The 20,998-nt window shown below is 34.9% G+C and overlaps 1 protein-coding gene across 1 annotated transcript; it reads right to left on the bottom strand.

Annotated features, from left to right (window-relative positions):
* Positions 1–13,451: 13,451 nt before the first annotated feature.
* Positions 13,452–19,306, bottom strand: LOC747111 (olfactory receptor 5D13). Its single transcript, XM_054661727.2, has 2 exons — positions 19,028–19,306; positions 13,452–16,866 (listed from the first exon to the last, which is right to left on the bottom strand). Exons 1-2 carry the CDS (start codon positions 19,054–19,056, stop codon positions 15,924–15,926), a joined length of 972 nt encoding a protein of 323 aa, XP_054517702.1. The 5' UTR covers positions 19,057–19,306; the 3' UTR covers positions 13,452–15,923.
* Positions 19,307–20,998: the final 1,692 nt, after the last annotated feature.

Here is a 20,998-nt window from a genome sequence, read left to right as displayed (position 1 = left end):
GACTATCTCTTCTTTAGGACAAGACTTACATTCAACCTCTCTTATATAACTTCTGAAGTACCTACCATACAGGTAGAGATTTTATATTTTCAAATTCAGGGCAATGGTCCTAGAAGTAATAAAAATAAAATTTAGTCTGTTGAATATAAACCATGAACTAAGTAGATGTTGCTGTTATTCAACTCACATGGATTTTCTCCCCTGCCACAAATGTGCCAGATTCCAGTATTCCTCATGTGAAAGTGAAGAAATGACTCTACAGTGAGCCAACTCACCAGAAGCCGGATTTTCCTGATACACCTTTTGTTGAAGGTGTTCTTCCTAGTATTAAGGAGCTTCACACACTTTCTCTCTCAAAAAGGAAATTTTGTTTAAAGTTTTCTAGTCCTTCAATCAGTCAGTTGGTAATTCTTACAAAATATGATTCAATGAAGTACTGAAATGGCATTTTTCCAACTGTCAAGAAGTTGAAAGGAGCAGAGAGATGCTTCTGAGGAAGGGACAGACCTTGAGACCACATTCTGTGATCGTTTTGTTTGTTTTACATCTAACTGCTTGACTTCAGGGACACAGACCCTGGAGAATCCTGACAGTTCATTGTCACGAGATATAAACAAAATAATTAGAGAAAACTTTCTCTTCTGTAACTTAGAATATAATTTCTTCTGAGTTGCTAAGTGTTGGTCATGTCTTAAAAAATAATATACGTCTATATAGAGGCTGTACTGAAAAACTTGAAAAAATAAAAATAAAACAAAAAACACAACCATGACTATTCTAATAACCCCTATGTAATTAGAGCTGATATGCTTTTAAAATATTTTTCTGTTGCTTTATGTGTATGCATTTATTTATACACAAACATTTTTAACATTACATTGTACATATTTTTACATTCAATTATGTTGGCTTATTGTTATAGTCTAAACATGCCTTGAGCTAGTGTTTCAAAGAATAGGGATATGTTAGGTATCAGAATTGCACTGTATATCCAGCTATAGTTTTCAGCATAACCATATAAGTCATAGTACTGATATTTTAAATCCATGTAATGGAATTTCTGAATCTATTCCTGTAGGGCACAAATCAGAGAAGAAAAAAAAATGGTGTCAAATATTGACCCAATAATATACCACCTCATTGGTTACTGACCATGAAGTCTTGAGACATGCACACGTGTAGTGGCATTTGGAAACAGAAATTACAACTATTCAAAAGGTTTGGAAATTCTGATGCAGCTAGTATTGAAAAATTTAGACAAATTGATAGGCTAAATTTAAGCAGCTAGTTATGGTTTATATTTATATTATGAGCTATTTTTAATAGGCCATGGGCAGCAAAAATTAAATATCTGCTTGGAAATTTCTAAGACCGACCTCCATCAATACATTTTGCCTGATATTCCAGTTGAAGTCAAGTCAGGGATTAAATCAATGAAAAGAATTTTAGAATCTAAGCCAAGGATTACTTTAAAATATTATCACTCAGAAACAGAAGTTTTTTTTTTAGTTTTCTGTTTTATAGACATCTTAGTGTATAAGCCAAAACTAAAAAAGTAAAGACAAGCAAAATATAGATCTAATACACAATCCAGCAATCCACTACTGGGTATCTAGCCAAAGAAAAAGAAATCAGTATATCAAAGGTATACCTGCACTTGCATGTCTATTGCAGCATTATTCACAATAGCCAAGATATGGAATTAACCTGTATCCATCAATGAATGAATGGATAAAGAAAATGTGGTATAAACACCCAGTGGAATATTATTCAGTCACAGAAGGAATGAAATTCTGTCATTTGTGGTTATGTAGTTTGGATGTTTGTCCTCTCCAAATTCCATGTAGAAATGTGATTTCCAATGTTGGAGGTGAGGCCTAGTGGTAGATGTTTGGGTCATGAGGATGGATTCCTCATGAATGGCTTGGTGCCCTTGATCCATTAGTTCATTCAAGAGCTGCTGGTTCATGTGAGAGTCTGGGACCTCCCTCCTCTCTGCCTTGCTCTCTTTCTTTCCATGACACATCTGCTACCCCTTTGACTTCCACCATGTTTGTGAGCTTCCTAAGACCCTAACCAGAAGCAGGTGCCGATGCCATGCTTCTTGTATAGCCTGCAGAACTGTAAGCCAAATAACCCCTTTCTCTTTATAAATTGTCCAGCATCACAATTTCCTTTATAACAGAACAAAAACGGATTAACACATGCAACAATGTAGATGGAACTGGAGGTCATTAAGTTAAGGGAAATTTGCCAGGCACAGAAAACCAAATATTACATGCTCTCACTCATATGTAGGACATAAAAAGTCAATCTCATGGATATAGAAAATAGAATAATGGTTATCAGAGGCTGAAAAGGGTAGTGGGGAGAGTGGTGTATAAACAGGTGTTGATTAATGATCAAAGATTAATTATATCTAACCAAAATACAGTTAGATAGAAGGAATAAGATCTAGTAGTAGTCCATACACAATAGGGCAACTGTAGTTAACTATAATCTATTGTATATTTCAAAATAACTAGAAAAGTGAAATTGGAATATTCTTAAAAGAAGAAATGACCAGTGCTTGATGTGATGAATATCCCAATTACCCTGATTTAATCATTATGCCTGGTATCCTTGTATCAAAACTTCACATGTACCCCATATACATGTACAACTATTATGTAGCCATAAAAATTAAAAATAAATAAATGAATAAGACAATGAAAGCCCATGTTGGCACAAGCATATTTGTCCAACAAGTTGTAATTTTAAAAGTATTGATTATGTGTATTATTATCTTGCAATTCTAAATTCCAATGCTACAAACTTTGTTCAGAGTTGCATGCAGGTTTTGGTTAAGGAATGATCTGTGCACATAATACTAACTTTTTTTATCTTCCAATGTGTGGTTTCATTACAGCTTTAAGTCATTATTTTCGTAAGTTCTGAACATGTTTTTAAAAACAGAAACCAAGGCTGTGGCTATTTCAATAGAGGCGTGCGAAATTGCTTTATATAAACAAATTGTTTAAATAGAGATCTGAATTATGGATGACATGTCACCTTCTTGGGCTAAAAAAAGAAATATTTCAATAAATTTCTGCCAATTCAAAGTTAAAGATTTATTTAAAAGAAAGGTGCCAAACTCTTCTCAGTCAGGTAATCAATGAGAGAATAGATTTAGTGATATAATTTGATATTTTTGCTACCAAAATAAGTATAGTAAGAGAAAAATTTTTAAAAATGAACTAGTTAAACTATAGGTAATTTTTTTTTTCAGAAGAAATGTTGAGATCCAAGAGGCCAGGCAAGAGAGATATTAAAAGAAAGAGTCTATAGTCCCAATCCAATTGCTATTTAAGAAACAGTCATAAAAATATTTTTTCTTTTGAGAAGTGTCTGATCACAACCTTCACCCACTTTTTGATGGTTTTTTTTTTTTTCTTGGAAATGTGTTTCAGTTCCTTATAGATTCTGGATATTAGCCCTTTGCAAGAAGGGTAGATTGCAAAAATTTTCTATTCTGTAGGTTGCCTGTTCACTCTGATTATAATAGTTTCTTTTGCTGTGCAGAAGCTCTTTAGTCTAATTAGATCCCATTTGTCAATTTTGGCTTTTGTTGTCATTGCTTTTGGTGTTTTAGACACGAAGTTTTTGCCCATGCCTATGCCCTGAATGGTCTTGCCAAGGTTTTCTCCTAGGATTTTTATGGTCCCAGGTCTTACATTTAAGTCTTTGATCCATCTTGAGTTAATTTTTACACAAGATGTAAGGAAGGGGTCCAGTTTCAGTTTTCGCATATAGCTAGCCAGTTTTCCCAACACCATTTATTAAATAGGGAATCTTTTCCCAATTGCTTGTGTGTATCAGTTTTGTCACATATCAGATGGTTGTGTAACAAAACTGCATGTTCTGCACATGTAACCCAGAACTTAAAGTATAATAAAAAATTTTCCAAGTGGGAGAAATTATTTTATTTTTCTAAGATATAAAAGTTAACAGTATCCTAAAAGACTCTGATAGAAAATAAAGGGAAAATATAAAAGTAAACTGGAATAACAAATCCAGGGGAATTCAGGCCTAAGAAGTGTCTGAGCAATGTCTTTTTCTTAAACTTTTAGATAAATTTTCCATGACAATAATAATAATTAGTAATAATATAATGTTACTTCAAATACCTCCAAACAATGATATATTAAAACACTAAAGGCATTTGATTATATAAACACTCATAAGAACTATTTCTTTTAAAATTTAATATCAAAGCATGTAAAAACTTCCTTAGCAAATAAAATTATATGTTTCTTAATTTCATAAAGGAGCTTCAAATAACTACAGGACAAACAGGCTTAATATTAAAACATAAGATATTACTTTTGAAATCATAAATATTTACGGCTTTCTTTATTTTGTCAATCATTGTACTGTAACTTTTAACCACTACAGTTGTGTAATAATGCATATAAACAAGGATCAATTACAGATAGATCAATAGATAGATAAAACAAAAAAGGTCATCTTTTCATAAGATGACATTTCACAGATAATAATACATAGTAATGTAGAGATAACATGGATAAGGGAAAAAAATGAATGAGAGTTTTGTAATGTTTCTGAATTCAAAACAAATATATTAAAATCAACTGTATGTCTTTATAAAAGCAGCAAACTAGAATGAAATATTTAAGAATAGACTACTTATGATAACATCAAATATTCAATACCTAGGGGTAGGTCAGTAACTCTAAAGATAAGCGTATCAAAATATATTAAGAGGATTTAATGCAAACCTACATAGAATTGTATTAAGTTCAAAGACTGGAAAAATATATATCTATTCTCTCAAAATAAACTTCATTCTGTCCAATAAAAATACCACTCTGGTATTTTTGTCATCATCGTCTTATCATTATCATCATTGTCATTTACTTTGGAGAGTGACAAGAACATCCTCAAGTTTTTCTGAAAGTGTGAAAGGCCAAGAATAGTAAGTACCCAGAGCAAAAAAAAAAAAAAAAATTCCCTGAGGCTTTTTTCAACAGAATGTCAAGACTAGCTTTACTATATGGTAATTAATGCAGTGTGATAATATTGTAGAAACAGATGAACACACAGTAGAAGATAATAAAATGTTCAGAAACAGACTAAGTTATCAAGAGGTACTTCAATATGGCAGGTATTACACTACAGATATGTGGAGAAAGAACATGCCTCTCGATGTATGGAGGTAAAATAACTGCATATCCATATCACACGATATAGCAAAACAGATAGCATCTGAATTATCAACATCACAAAAGTGAACACACACACAATTTTAACCACATATAAAATCAATCCATTGACTTCCTTAAAGAACTTTTAATTATAAAAAGATATAAAACATTGGTTTATGTTGAATAGCCCCCTTTACTTCCAATCACTCACCATTCACCAATTGGCCTAGAACAAAGCCTACCTATCTCAGAGTTGTGTGTGCATGTGTGTGTGTGTATGTGTGTGTTTGTGTGACACACACAAAGGTGAGTATTTCACTTCAAAATTCCAAGTTCTGTATCATCAAGTTATTGCTACATATGCAAATTATAATACCCCAGCACAATAAAGCGTTGAGCATACATTTCTTGCTCACACAACAGTGGATCAGCTAATGTGGCTTTGTTACACACTGCAGCTGGGGAGTTACTGAGGGTAGTCCTGATCCTCATGTTTCTCTTTCTTCTGAGACTAGCAGGCTACCTGGGCATGGTCTTCTTACAGTTATGGTAGAAACACAAGAGGGAACACAAAAAAACACATGAATATTGTAGGTATTACTAATATAAGGTATAATAGCAATCCCAGTTGAAATGAGAAATTTATTTCTCCAATGGAATAGTCAGAGAGAGAGAAAATATTCTCAATAATAATCTAATCTGGATTGTTTTACATCCATCCAACATTATTATATACAGTCAAATTAAAGGAAGTACAGCCATATGATTAAATTAAAGGAAGTACAGCCATATGCTGAATTGAGGGGATTAACAATGTTGAAGTTTGAACCAGGTTTTGCTATAGAGAAAAATATCATATGCTTACAGGAACAAGAACACAGACACACACAATGAGGAAGAGCTTTACTCTGCTTTAGTTTACCAATCTCACTGTAGTGTCCTCCATTTGTGGAATCTAACACTGTGAGTATCATCCAATCTGCCGACTTAAAATACCCAAATCAGAGAAACATTTCAGGTAGCCCGGGCCAAAGCTAAAGATTTCTTTTGAACTAAAATTGTGTGTGTGTGTTTTTTTTTTTTTTTCCCCAAAGCAGATTAGATACAAGCAGTCATGCTCAGATAATTTATTTAATAAGTAATTTATTTAATATGGTAATTTATTTAATAAGTAAAACTAATTAATAGTAGATGTGTAAGTGAAACAGGAAAGAAAAGACAACCAAATAAGATGCACTGACAAGTCAGCTACAACTACAGGACAATGAAGCTTAGTCTCATGAGAATAGTCTGGAAAATAGTACAGAATATAGCTAATAATCACTCATCAAGAATAGATCACACTGGAATTTTTTTTTTTTTTTTTTTTTTTTTTTTTTTTTTTAGATAGAGTCTCACTCTGTAGCCCAGGCTGGAGTGCGGTGGCAAAATCTCGGCTCACTGCAACATCCGCCTCCAGGGTTCAAGCGATTCTCCTGCCTCAGCCTTCCGAGTAGCTGGGATTACAGGTGCATGCCACCAAGCCCGGCTAATTTTTTGTATTTTAGTAGAGACGGGGTTTCACTGTGTTAACCAGGATGGTCTTGATATCCTGACCTCGTAATCTGCCCACCTCTTGGCCTCCCAAAGTGCTGAGATTACAGGCATGAGCCACCGCACCTGGCCCTCACTGGCATCTTTTACATCAACTTTTATCACTCATTGAATGAGATCTGTTTGGTTGGATTCATTGCCTCAAACATCTCACTTGCCTCACCTTTGCGATGATCTAACTACTGAGCTTCAGAAAAATTCCTTAGGCAAAACAATGATGATTTGGACAGTAAGAGATTGGACAGTATTTTAGTTATTTAACTAATATTTATTTTCTTCCATAATTTATGAAGATCAGGAATTCAGAAGCAGCTGAGGTGGGTGGTTCTGGCTGAAAGTCTCTTCAGAACTGTGGTAAGCTTATGGCTCAATAAGGTTGGAGATTCCACCTTTATACTCACTTCCATGATTATTGGCTGTTCCTCACTGGCTATTCACCAGAAGCTTCGGTTCCTTCCCATGCTTCTCAAAAGGGCAGATCAAAGCATGGCTATTTGCTTATTCCAGATGAGGGATTCAAGAGAACACACAAGCTGGAGACCTTTGTGAGCCAATCTCCCATTGACACACTGGCACTTTTGCAGTATGCTATTGGTTACACAATCTAGGAGGGGACTACACAAGGGTACTAACCGTGTATTTTATGTTCTATATTCTGATGCTTTGACATCTTGGGCCTTGTGAACCCTGGAGGGATGGGCCCACCCATGGTCTGCCAATTCTTAGAGACGATAAACAACTCACCCTAGAGTTGCAAACTAACAAATCCAGAACCACTGCTCAGGTCACCTCCTCTACCAGGCACTCATGCTCTGGGCCATTATCCTCCTTCCTAAATCATCCCTAGGGCCAGGCACTAGACACCTAGGGAAAGCCTCTACACACAAGGGCCTGCTGAAATTATTCAAGCTAGCCAATTGCAAGTCCGTTCAGCAGTTCCTTTGTAAAGATCCCTGCTCGTATTTCACCGGGCGCGGTGGCTCACGCCTGTAATCCCAGCATTTTGGGAGGCCCAGGTGGGCTGATCACTTGGAGTCAGAAGTTTGAGACCAGCATGGCCAACATGGTGAAACCCCAACTCTACTAAAAATACACAAAATTAGGCTAGCGTGGTGGCAGGCGCCTGTAATCCCAGCTACTCTGGAGGCTGAGGCAGGAGAATCGCTTGAACCTGGGAGGCAGAGATTGCAGTGAGCTGAGATTGTGCTGTTGCACTCCAGCCTGGGAACAGAGCAAGACTCCATCTCAAAAAAAAATTCTTGTCATATTTCCCCTCACTCCTTCCACTTCTGGACCAACCCTGGTGCTTGTTTGTGTAGCCTTGCGGAACATGTCATGCCTCCTCTTTCTAGGGATCTGTAAGTATAATAAAATTTTTCTTTTAACACAGTCATGTCAATGTCTCTATATTTTACCATACCTGATTAAAACAGATCTTGGGGACCTTTCAAACAAATGGATCATTACAAGAAAGTAGAAATTATTGGGTGCCATTTTGGGGATGCTACATGATGCCTTCTGATCTACAATGACTCTTGTCCCTTCGCCACATAAAAAAACACTCAAATCCTCCCAAGGGCCCAAATGCCTTATTCCACCACAGCATTTTGTTAAAGTTGACAATATGTAATCACCATCAGGACCAAATATAAAGGAACCTCCATGGATGTATTGTCTTAATTAGAGGTTCTCAAGTCCAGTTTCTCTCAACCTATGAAACTAAGGAGACAAGTAATGGTTACTCTATAAACCTAGCATACAATGTTGGTACTGGTAAGAGATATTGCTATAAACATTCTGGTTCAACAGATGCAAAGGAATTACTCATCCATTGGAATTCTGAAGTCCAGCCAGGGAAATTTAGAAATTTCTTTGGTTAAATTGCAAAATCTGGGAATAATTAGCCTAATTAGTCTCGGTTCCTTAGCTCTCACCTCTGGACTTTTGGTGCCACGGTCTGAATCATCCTTTCTTCTCATGAAATGTGGGACATATTTGCAACTTAGCAGGTTTCTTAGCTTGTTTTCTTCTAATAGAATTTTGATAACTCATAGGCCCCTTTCAATTTTTTTCAGTCACTGTGTCTTTCAATTTAAGGTAGTGATCTCTCTCTCTCTTTTTCTGTGTGTGTGTGTTTGTGTATATATGTGTGTGTGTGTGTGTGTATACATATACACATATATACATAAATGAACTTTGTGGATCTTCTATGAATCTTATTGAATTCCACTATATTAGAGATAAAAACACATCCTTAAGTCTTTTAGATATAAGTCTTTCCCTACCTTGGGCTTCTATGAGATGGCTCAGAGATGGCACACTTAAGGTTCCTAAAAGCCTTGTTGTTGATAGAGGAGGTGGAGCACTTTTAATCTCTTTTGAGAGTCTTTTGTGTGAATATACTCTGAGATACCACTTTAGATCTTTCTGAGGTTTTTCTATTTTTTTTTAAGATTTTATAGTCAAATCCTAGACTTCATCTTTAAATCATGTTTTCACAGCAATGCCATGGATTTGATCATCCTTGGAAACCATTTCTTAATTTTGCCAACTTTTCCCATTATGGGAGGCTAAGAGATTTCAAAGCCATCAAATCCTGGATCTTTCAACATTAATAATTTAGTTTGTTTCTTGCCTCTCATGCCTTACTCTAATCTTCAAGGAGAAACCAGGTAGAACTTTAAACATTTCACTTAGGAAATATCTGTTGTTAGATAACCCAGAATATTAGGCACATTTTGTACTTTTCAAATTACTATAGGCAATAGCATTACTAAACATCTGCCCTACATAACAAGAATATTCCTTTCTACAACTTCCAATAATATTTTTCTCACTCACCTGGAATCTCTAAACTGTAATCTTATCAAAGACCTCCAAAACATATTAAGATTTCAATGATATTTTGTTCAAAACTGACTGCTCATTTCCAAAGCCACCTTAACATCTTGGGTTTTAATTTGGCAACAATATATTCCCAGGCACCAAAAATCCACTGATATAGTTTGACTCTGCGTCCCCACCCAACTCTCATGTCGATTGTGATCCTCAGTGTTAGAGGAGGGACCTGGTAGGTGATTCACAGAGGCGGACTTCCCCCTTGATGTTCTCCTGATGGTAAATGAGTTCTCAGAAAATCTGGTGGTTTAAAGTGTGTACACTTCCCCTTTTACTCTGTCTCTCCTGCCAGCAATGAGAAGACATTCCTGCTTCCTCTTCACCTTTCTGCCATGATTGAAAGTTTCCTGAGGCCTCCTTAGACTTGCCTCCTGTACACCCTGTGAACTGTATGTCAATTAAACCTCTTTTCTTCATAAATCACCAAGTCTCAAGGTAGTTCTTGATAGAAGTGTGAGAACTGACTAATACATTTGCATTAATTATTCATTGACAGCTAAAAAGTATCCCCAAAACTTCGCAGTTTGAAACAATAAACACTGATTACCTCATGGTTTCTATGCATCAGAAATCCAGGAGCAGCTTAGCTCCAAGTTTAGAGTCTCCCATGAGGTTGCAACCAGCCTTCCAGAGCTACAGTAATCTCAAGGCTTAAACAATGTCAAACTTCTGCATCCAAGCTCACTCACAAGATTGCTGGCACCTCTTGTTCCTTGAAGGCTGTTGGCCAGAAGCTTAGGTTCCTCATCCCAAAGGTCCCTTCACAGGGTTATTCAAATATGGCCACTTCCTCCCGAATGAGAGACCTAATGTAGGTGGAAAAAGACAGAGATAGAGAATCCAGACTGTTAAGACTGAACCTCAAGTATTATGTATTCTCATTCCTACCACATGCTATTCATCACACAGACCAAGCCAGGTAAAGCATGGGAGGAGACTCCACAATGATGTGAATACCAGAGAATGGGATCACTGGGGGTTCCATGTATGGCTGACTACCACAATCACTGGGAGTAAAATTCAAAAGATAGAGGTGGGACAATAAGAGTGTCTGGTAAGGAATTATGCAAGAGAGGCAAGCTGAAGTTTACTTTTTGAATGGTTTGCGACAGCTTACTCAAATGTGATGTGTGTTGCCTCCATAACTGAAAGACTCCGTACATTTTAAATCACTTAATTGCAGTACAAGTTGCCCTAAGTTGTCATTTGCTTTGGAGAGGATAGCTCAACATTCTGCAGAACACAAGATCAAAAGAATTCTTTTCTGATGTTAAGAATACTTGTATTTTTATAGGATTTATTTAAGATATCATCTCTGACACATCAGTTTCTCACTAAGAAATTGAGGACACTTGCCCAGTGTCTTAAATATCTCTAGTTCTCTGATAGTAAATTATGCCAACATTTGGATGCCCTGAATTTTTATTATCTTTTTGCAAGCTCTCCCAGGCATTCAGAAGATCCCACTTCTTGTAATCACCACCACTTCCATGACAGTTTTGTGAAACCCCCACCTCAGTCCTCCAGGCATTTGATTCAGTGAGCACTTCATTATAATCATGCACAAAGGATTATATAGTTAGCCATGTTACTATACACCATGGATTACTGAATACAATTTCTATTTTAAAGATGCTTAGCCCTGTCTTCACGGCCAAGTGTATGATTAGATACCCATATTTGAAGGTCTAGTTCAGAGAACATTATTACCAAGAGTCTGAGTCCATTCGAGAAAAACACAATCTTTCTAGGGATTTCAAAACATAACATTTAGTACAGAAAAATTATTTTTACAATTGTTAAACAATTGATGAAAAGGCAAAAACCCCACAAAACCTTAATATACCACAGTAGTGGTTACTGCAGAAAAGAACTACTATCTCTAAAGCTGAGGGATGCTGGGATTAATACAGTGTGGAAGGATGTAGACAGATATCACAGATCTAGGAAAAAAATGTTAATTATCTTACATTGAGAGATCTTTTACATTCCCTTACTAACTCTAATTGGTTTTGATAGATCTTTTTGGATTTGGATGTTCATACAATTATATTATCTTAAAACATGAAAGTGTTATTCTGTCTTCACTAATGTTCTTTTTTTCCTGTCTTACTCAATTGTCTAGAACAACCTTTCCACAGAAGTGGAAATAATGAACATTCTTCTTTTGAGTTGAAATTTAAAACAAAGCTTCTATTATTTCTTTTCTCTTTTTTGTTGTTTTTTTCATTTTGTTTTGTTTTTTTTTTTTTTTTGAGACAGAGTCTCACTCTGTCTCCAGGCTGGAGTGCAGTGGTGCGATCTCGGCTCACTGAAACCTCCAACTCCCTGGTTCAAGCCATTCTCCTGCCTCAGCCTCCTGAGCAGCTGGTATCACAAGCACACACCACCACTCCCAGCTAATTTTTGTATTTTTAGTAGAGATGGAGTTTTGCCATGTTGGCCTGGATGGTCTCAATCTCCCGACTTTGTGATCCGCCCACCTCAGCCTCCCAAATTGCTGGGATTACAGGCAGGAGCCACTGCACCTAGCCGATTATTTTAACCTTAATTGTGATATTTACCTATAGATTTGGTAGGTAAAAGATTAAGACATTTCTATTTCTATTTTTCTGGGAGCTTTTGTTTTCTTCTGTTTTGTTTTATTATGAACAGGTGCATGAAAGTTAATTGTATGCATCAATTAACTGGGCCACGGGGTGCCCAGATATTCAGTCAAACATTATTATAGATGTTTTTATAAGGGTGTTTTTGGATGAGATTAACAACTAAATCAGTAGCCTAAGTAAAGTAGATTGCCTTTGCTAATGCGGATGGGACACGTCCATCAGTAAATGCCTGAGTCTAACAAAAGGCTACTTCTCTCCCAAGCAAAGGAAAATTCTTTCCTCTTTCTGCCTTTGAACTGAGACATTAGGTGTTTGCCTATAGACTGAAACTGGAACATCAGCTCTTCATGGGTCTCAAAACTGTTGACCTTCTGACTGGAAATACACCCCTGGCTCTCTAGTTCTTGGGCCTTCCAAATTAGACTAGAATTTCATCATTGGCTCCCCTGGGATCCAGCTTGCTAATTTACCCTGAAGTTCTCAGCATTTGTCAGCCTTTATAATCGCATAAGCTAATTCTTTAAAATAAATAAATACCTCTCTATGGACAGATATAGATATAGCTAAGCAGATATCCATCCCCTTGGTTCTGTTTCTCTGGAGAATTTTGACTAATACAAGATATAAATTTTAATAAATATCTTTATAAATTGAAATAAACATATGCTTTTCTCCCTTATTTTGCTAATATGGTAAATTCATTGATGAGTTTTAAATGATATATCCACTTTAAATTCCTAGAATAATATACAACTTGTTTCATTATTGTTGAAATTTATGTGAAAACTTTGTTATTAGTATTGCTGTATTCTATATTCTGTTTATAAGTTGTTATCTAAAATAGCCAAGAATTACCTCCAGAAATTCTTCCTGAATTTTGGTTCTCTCAGATCCACAGGTTCAGGCTTGTTGTTATGTACTCTCCTTAGGATTTTTTCCTGGTGCTTAAACTGCATGACAAGTTTCAGGGGAAAACTTTTACCAACAAGGTATCCTTGAGCTTAAATATTCTATGTATCAAGAATGCCATAAGCAGGAAATACTGACTATTGAATCAAATATTTATCCTTTTCTTAATCAATCATATATGTTTCCATTTTCTTTATAGGGACTCTGTTTTCCTATTATGTTTGATAGCAGTAAAAACCACTCACGTAAGCAAAGTGTTATGTAATATAATCACGTAATGATATATTTGTCCAACACTAATACAATCTTTGATGCCGTCTTCGTTTAGTCAACATAATATGAAAGTTGACATTTACATAAAATGGTCCAGATATAATTTTTATAGTTGTTAATCCACTAAGAAGTGAGCATTAAACTATATAACTTGCTTTAGTATTGTGCATATGATAGCAAATGTCCTGCCACAGCCCTCCATGGGAAAAAAGTCACATTTATACCTACTGTATCCAAAAGTTTAAAAGAAGAGCAGCATACAAATGTATTTTTGGAAAAAAAAAAAAAGCCCATAACTATCACTTAATATGACCATTAGCAAACTCACTTACATTATCTAAAATGTATTTATCTTAACAGTTAACATGTTTGCTTTCACACTCAAAGTATAATTTGAGAATATGGGGGGGGGGAAATTGCATTATATTTGTGTAAACTGCCCGTTTATGAACATTTACCAAAATAAAAAAAATCTTGTATTAAAGGGATTAGCAACTATTCTTTTTTCCTTTGATTTTTATTTTGTACTAAAAGAAACCTACCAAATTACAGCTTACATCTTCCAAATCAATATTTAAAAATAGTATATTCTAACTTTATCCTGGAAACCTTATTGAATATACTAAATATTCTGCGATGCATACTCAAACTTTCTAAATCCTTTTTTGTGCTCCTTAACATCTTTATTAAACTATACACATATGCACACACATACACACAGCTTTAAAAATACTCGACTAGAGCATTTAATTATGACTCATTATCTACAGTTAAAAATTAAAGTAAATCCTCTGTTACTTTTGCTATATTCTGTAAGTGTTGAGAATTTTGTTGTATATTCCTAAACAGTAAGTTACATAGACATGTAAGTTGGTGTAAAGCATTAAGGCAAAAAATTATTGAATTTTTATTTGGAAATAAAGATAAACCTTGAGGGGAAACAAGTATCACTTAACAGGTTGGATTGGACCTTCAACACATGGTTGACTTCATATTCTGTGCTTGTAAGCCTTAATCATGACTGGCAAGACACAAGGAGAAAATGTAAGTTCTTATACTTAATCTCAACCAGCCATTTGGTTAAGGCAATCAAATTATTTCAATTATTCGAAAACTTCTCTAAAATCAATTAGAGCCATGGGTTATCTGTTTTCTGCAGTAAAGTTATCTGGCATTATCAAGGAAGAATGTGTTTAAAGATGTAAATGTTTCAATCAATTTTGAACCCAGTTTTTCATTTCTCCCTGTACCCATCACTCTTGACTTGTAATCTTGCAGTTCTACAAGAAGTAGATAACTTTCTCAACTCTTGCTTTGGGGCTTGGACATGTGATTTTCTCTGACTCATAAAATGTTAACAGGTGAGACCCAAACAGGAACGTTAAGTACGCTTTTATTTTTGGAATACTCTATCGTGGCTCTGCTTTCAACAAAGACTATCAGCCAAAGGGTCCAAAGAAGATGACATACATACAGGTCTCTAGATCCAAAGGTAGCTGATCAAGTTACCCCATTCTTGACACCCAAGTGGTCGAACTGATATCAACAGAGCTACCCCAGTCAAGTCACTTATTCAAAAGGATTGCTTGCTGTTAGATATCACTGAGTTTATGAATATTTCTTTTATCAATACATAACTAATGCTTGAATAATGTATGTGTATTATCTCAATATCATTATCCTGGTTGTTATACTGTACTATCTTAGGGGGAAACTGGTTAAAAGATAATTGGAATTCCTCTATATTATTTCTTACAAAGGAAAATGAATAGAAAATTATCTCAATAAAATTTTTAATAAATAAATAACATGCACAATCATATTGGCATCAGTGGCAGAACTAGGGTGATGGGCATTTATTTGCAAAAATATTTACCATCTTCTTATTATCATGCATAAAGAAAAATATAATTCATAATACCAAGTATAACTTAACTATACCAGATTCTGGACTTCGTAAGGAAGATAATTTTCTTATTTATTTTTGTTTGTCTGTAAATCTTCTAATGCCAAAGTTGCCCATACAGAATTAATTGTAATTATTTTGTAGATAGTGTTTTATACTGAACAGCTCTTATCATAGTAATTTTATGTTATCAGGTAAACTTCCTCATTATAAACTACTATTCTTCAGATCATCTCAAAAATTTTTACATTTTGCAAGATTTAAATTGAACTGAAATTTGACCTGGACAATCACAATAAACGTATACTAACACAAAAACTTTTGTATTACAATATTCTCGATCAAAAATTTAGTTTAAATGGTCTGAGATTTCATACTTACAGTATTTATAACTTTAAAGTTATTTTACTAAACATCAGTGTGAATAGATATTGTACTGTCAGTTGGTGGGTTATCATAATTTCATGCAATGACTAGTTATTGAACAACTGCAGTGCTGCTCTCAAGGATAAATAATTAATATTTCTAGCATTATATTTTATGACATAATAATTTGGTAATGACTAACTTCCTGACTGTCTCTTTTACATCTTTGTTCCTGAGGCTATAGATCAAGGGGTTCAGCATGGGAATGACCACTGTGTAAAAGACAGAGGCCACCTTGACCATGAGCCACGAACTTTTGGAGTTAGGAACACAGTAGAGAAAAAGGATAGTCCCATGGAAAATGGTAATGGCGGTCAGGTGGGAGGCACACGTGGAGAACGCTTTCTTGCGCCCCCCAGTGGAAGGCATCTTCATGACAGTGATAAAAATGAAAGCATAGGAAGTGAGAGTGATCACCAGGCTGCTTATTTCATTGAATGTTGCAGAAACTAAAATGACCTTCTGGCTCATGTAGGGGTCAGAGCAGGACACAGCAACAATGGCAGCGTGCTCACAGACAAAGTTATTAATGAAGTTAGTCCTACAAAAAGATAAAGTCAACAGAAAGTATGTGTATGTTAAGGAACAAACTAAACTCCAAGAGTATGATGCAGCCACTAACAAGGAGCAAAGCCTCTGGGACATTGCAACCGTGTAAAGCAGAGGGTTACACACTGCCACAAATCTGTCATAAGCCATCGCTGCCAGCATGAATGTTTCTGTCACCACAAATATACAGGTAAAGAAGAATTGCATGATGCATCCTGTGAAGGAGATGGTTCTGTCTTCCACAACCAAGTTCTCCAGCAGTTTTGGTGTAATTGTGGTGGCATAACAGAAATCAACAAAGTACAAGTGGCTGAGGAAAAAGTACATGGGGGTGTGGAGTTTGGGGTTGATCCTGATGACCATGATCATGCCCAGATTCCCCATCACAGTGATTGTGTAGATGGTCAGGAAGACCAGGAACATGGGCATCTGAAGGTCTGGATATTCTGAGAAGCCCAAGAGGATGAAGGTGACTCCAGCAGTCTGATTTTTTTGAATCCTGTGAGAAAAAAATAAGAAAGTTGATCCAGAGAAGTAGAAGCCAATATGTGCAATAAGAAACAGAAAGGAAGAAATATTGAGAGACTTAGTGGATCTTTATTAAGAGTGTTGCTGAAAATTCTAGGTTTCCACTATCAAATTATTTCAAAAGGTAGAGTACTTATATAAAAATTACAAGATGAATAGGATTATTTTGTGAATGGAATAATAAAAAACAAAATTAAGACAGGAAAAACAAAACAGGGTATACCTTCCTATATTTCAGATAGTAAGACAGCAGGCTTCATGAGAAGAGCCACTCTAAGTTTGCATGAATCTGAGATAAGTGCAAATATTTCTGTTGGAGGAAATATATACTTTTCTACAGTTTCATTCCTGCTGTACCTCTAAAGCTTTGAGACAGTTAACTTACAACTCTTAACAAATTGTAAAATGTTAACATTCCTGTAAAATGGTAAATTTAACAGTTTATTGGTGGTTTTATTTTTAACACCTTTCTCATTCCTTATAATCCAATACTTTCAACACATTCTGGAGCTGTGTTACACCAATATGCTAATCTTTCTCATGCATGTTGAACTCAACTTGAAAAAATTTTCATGTTATTTTTAATGATGTATTATATCACTTATGAGAAGATTATTGCAACAAAATATGTGATGTATGTTTCTGTAGTGATAAAATAGTTGAAGTAATTTTAAATGAAAGGTTTTTCATTTTCTGATGTGGCAAATCTCAGAAGACAGGTAGGTGACAAACAATAATAAACATGAAAGTACTGAGTACTGCAAATAAATATTAGTTTTTAGGAAAATTGCATTCTGTCCTTTTGATTTAAGTTTAAAGCTTTGCCAAGAATAAGTGTCAGGAAGACCCATCTCAAACAGGACACCATAGTATTCTTTCAATATGCCTTGATGCCACTAGGCATTTCCTCAATGGTAAAATGTGATAATATATTCATGATATAAAATTTAAATCAGTAGAATGGAAGCAGAAAGATTGCTAATGAATGTAGTGGTTATAAAACACGGTATAAAGCACATTAGATATTCACTTTTATATTTATTAGAATTATAGCTAATTAGTGTGGTTTCAGAAACCTTAAGTAGTTATTGAAATGAGGCCTATATAGGACAGCTATCAACATGTGGACACATTTGTGAATACAATGCAGAGAATCAGTTTCCTGAACCCACAAAATGGAAGTACTGTAGAATTTTATTTGTGGCTTTAGTCTAAGTCATAACTATATTTTCCCCATTCTCCTTTATGTTTTTCCATTACACAGTAGCTTTCTCTAGTTCCCACAAGCTTGTGCCTGTAGGAAAGATATCTTCCAAAAGGACCAATTACCCAGCAATTTCCCTGAAACAATTATTTATAAAAATCTTAACACTATAAAACTAGATTATGACTGTATTTCCCAGTCACTCTCCTCAATTTGAAATGTCCTTTGCAACACCGCAAGAATAATTTTCTGTAATCACTTTAACCTGAGAGCCAATGACTTTAACAATTCCAAATGTTTTTTATTGATGAATGCATGAAAACTGCATTGTGCAGACTGGATTTTCCCAAACTGCTTAGATCTAGATACTCAATCTCATTACCACTAACACATTTTTCTCAAAGTCATGGTAGATGTATCAAGTTGTTATAAAGCACATGCTCATTTACATAAAGTTTGCTTTCTATCTATTCTCACTTTTATAATGCTTTATTTTACCATCTACTCTTGTAAAGATTACTCATTGTTTCTTCTCCTCTGTATATATTGCAAACATTAGTGCTTATAACTCACAGTTACCATAAACCATAACCTATCATTTACAGATTTGGTTATTAGTCTCGCTTATCTCCTCAGAAAGTATAGAAAGTTTAAAGATAAGGCCAATTTTGCTTTATTCTTCTTTATCTGCCAAAGTATTGATTTCATTGCTGAGTACATGGTGGGAGCCGAATGAGAAAATCAGAATTGATATCATTTGAAAGGGAGAAGGAATCGGGATATAACAACATAGGTCCTCTGCTTGTTGAATGAACTAAGTGGATTTGAGGGCACTTCAACCTACACGTGTGTTTGTCTCGTACTAAGATTACCGGAACTCAGTATTTTCCTTCTGAAATAAAATTTTAAAAAAACTAAATCAACTCACCTAAATACAGAGGCATCTGAGTGATTCATTTACTGAAGGATCTTTTGCTGAAATTAACGAACTCCAATAATGCTCCCGCTTAGCACTTAATTAATAGAAACAAACCTGAAAACAACAGTAGGAGTGTCGAGAGTATATTTCCTTGAAGATTTTAAATGTTACTTTTTTACCCAACCTATTAAGAAAACTCATAGATAGCAGAGATAAGGTCACATCTAGAAACTAAGTCCTAGCACCAAACTGTGTCACAAATATATGCCCCCAAGGCCTTGGGGACCTCGTGACTAGAGAATATCACTGAAGTATTGCCTTGGAGGCTACCATTTGAGCAATTAGATATAACACTGTCCCATGTGATATCTTGTTTGTATAGTGCCTTTCTAAAGCCCTTGACATTTATCTTACCAACCTCACTTAATTAATCGTAATAGTGAATATATCTTGACTTTACATAGGTGTAAAATACAAATGTGAAAGGGAAAAATCAGCTATAAAACAATAGTCCAGAGATAGGTATCATTACCTCATGTTGAATTTATTTTCTCTTTTTAAGAAGATATATTTATGTTATTATATGTTGAAATACAGAGCTGACTAAATAATGCTACATCTTTTATTTATCCTTTGTTAGCAATACAAACTTCATTTGGTAGTCACACTATTGTTTTTTTTAATAGAAAACAATTTGTGTTTGCCTTTTTTAAATATGGCTAAATGATCTTCAGATGTTTATGCTGACTGTTGAATCTGGAAAAAACTGGGTTACATGTTTCTAAAAATAAACCAGTTTATGGAAAATGCCACTTTATGGAAAGGATGATATATCCATTAATCTCGGTACTCTATCTAACATGCTTTTAAAGAATAAAGACTTATTTCTCACTAGTGCAGGTCCAAAATGCACCCCTAAACATTGGGCATCTCTGCTACATGTTAGTAATGCAGGGGCTCATGTTCCTTTCTACTTGTGTTTCACCATCATCATGGTACATCTGAGGTTATAGTTGTATTTTGCATGTGAGGAAGAGGGAATCATGCAACACCCCTTTAAACGTGTCTTCAGAAAAAAGCTCGTTCCATTGCAGAGGACCTCATATCACACATAGGGAAATCAAGGGCAAAAGAGCTGATGGTGTCTCAGACACGATACAACTAAGGAACTACAGATAGAAAAGCAATAGGAATCTGTTCATTGAGTATATTCGCTTGTGGTTTCCTTTTCTTGTAGTATCTTTGTCTGTCTTTGTTATCAACATAATGCCAGTTCCATAAAATGAGTCTCAAAGTGTTCTCACTTCTTTAATTGTTGGAATGTTTTTAGAAAGACTAGTGTTTGTACTTTTTATATGTTTGGTAGAATTCACAAGTGAAACCGTCTTGTCCTGCATTTTCTTTGTTGGGAGGTTTTTGATTACAGATTCAATCTTATTATTAGTCTTTGATCTGTTCAGAGTTTCTATTTCTTCATGATTCAGTCATTGTAGCTTGTACATTTCTAAAATTTTTCTTTATCTCTTATAAGTCATCCAATTTGTAGGCATACAATTGTTTATAGTAGTCAATTTTGATCCTTCTTAATTTCTATAGCATTGGTCGGTTAGATGCAATGTTTCCTCTTTCATTTCTGATTATATTTGAGTCTTCTCTTTTTTTTCTTGGTCCACCTATTATTTGGCCAATTATGTTTATATTTTTTAAAAACCTGAGTTTTATTGATTTATTGTATTGTTTTTTATATTACTTATCTCATTTATTTCTGTCCTAACATTTATTATTTCCATATTTCTGTTAATTTTATGCTTCACATCCCATGGTCATGGATTAGAAAACTTAATGTTAAAATGTTAATTCTACTCAAATATATGTAACGATTTAATGCAATGTCAATTAAAATCACATAGATCTAGATTTTTCTATTTTTACAAAATAGAATAGAAAACTAAAATTTTTGTAAACATACAAAAGATCAAA

The sequence above is a fragment of the Pan troglodytes genome, chromosome 9 (assembly GCF_028858775.2).
Source record: "Pan troglodytes isolate AG18354 chromosome 9, NHGRI_mPanTro3-v2.0_pri, whole genome shotgun sequence".
Classification (NCBI taxonomy): domain Eukaryota; kingdom Metazoa; phylum Chordata; class Mammalia; order Primates; family Hominidae; genus Pan; species Pan troglodytes.
The sequence above is the reverse complement of the archived record's forward strand: the minus strand, read 5'-3'. Positions and strand labels throughout refer to the sequence as shown.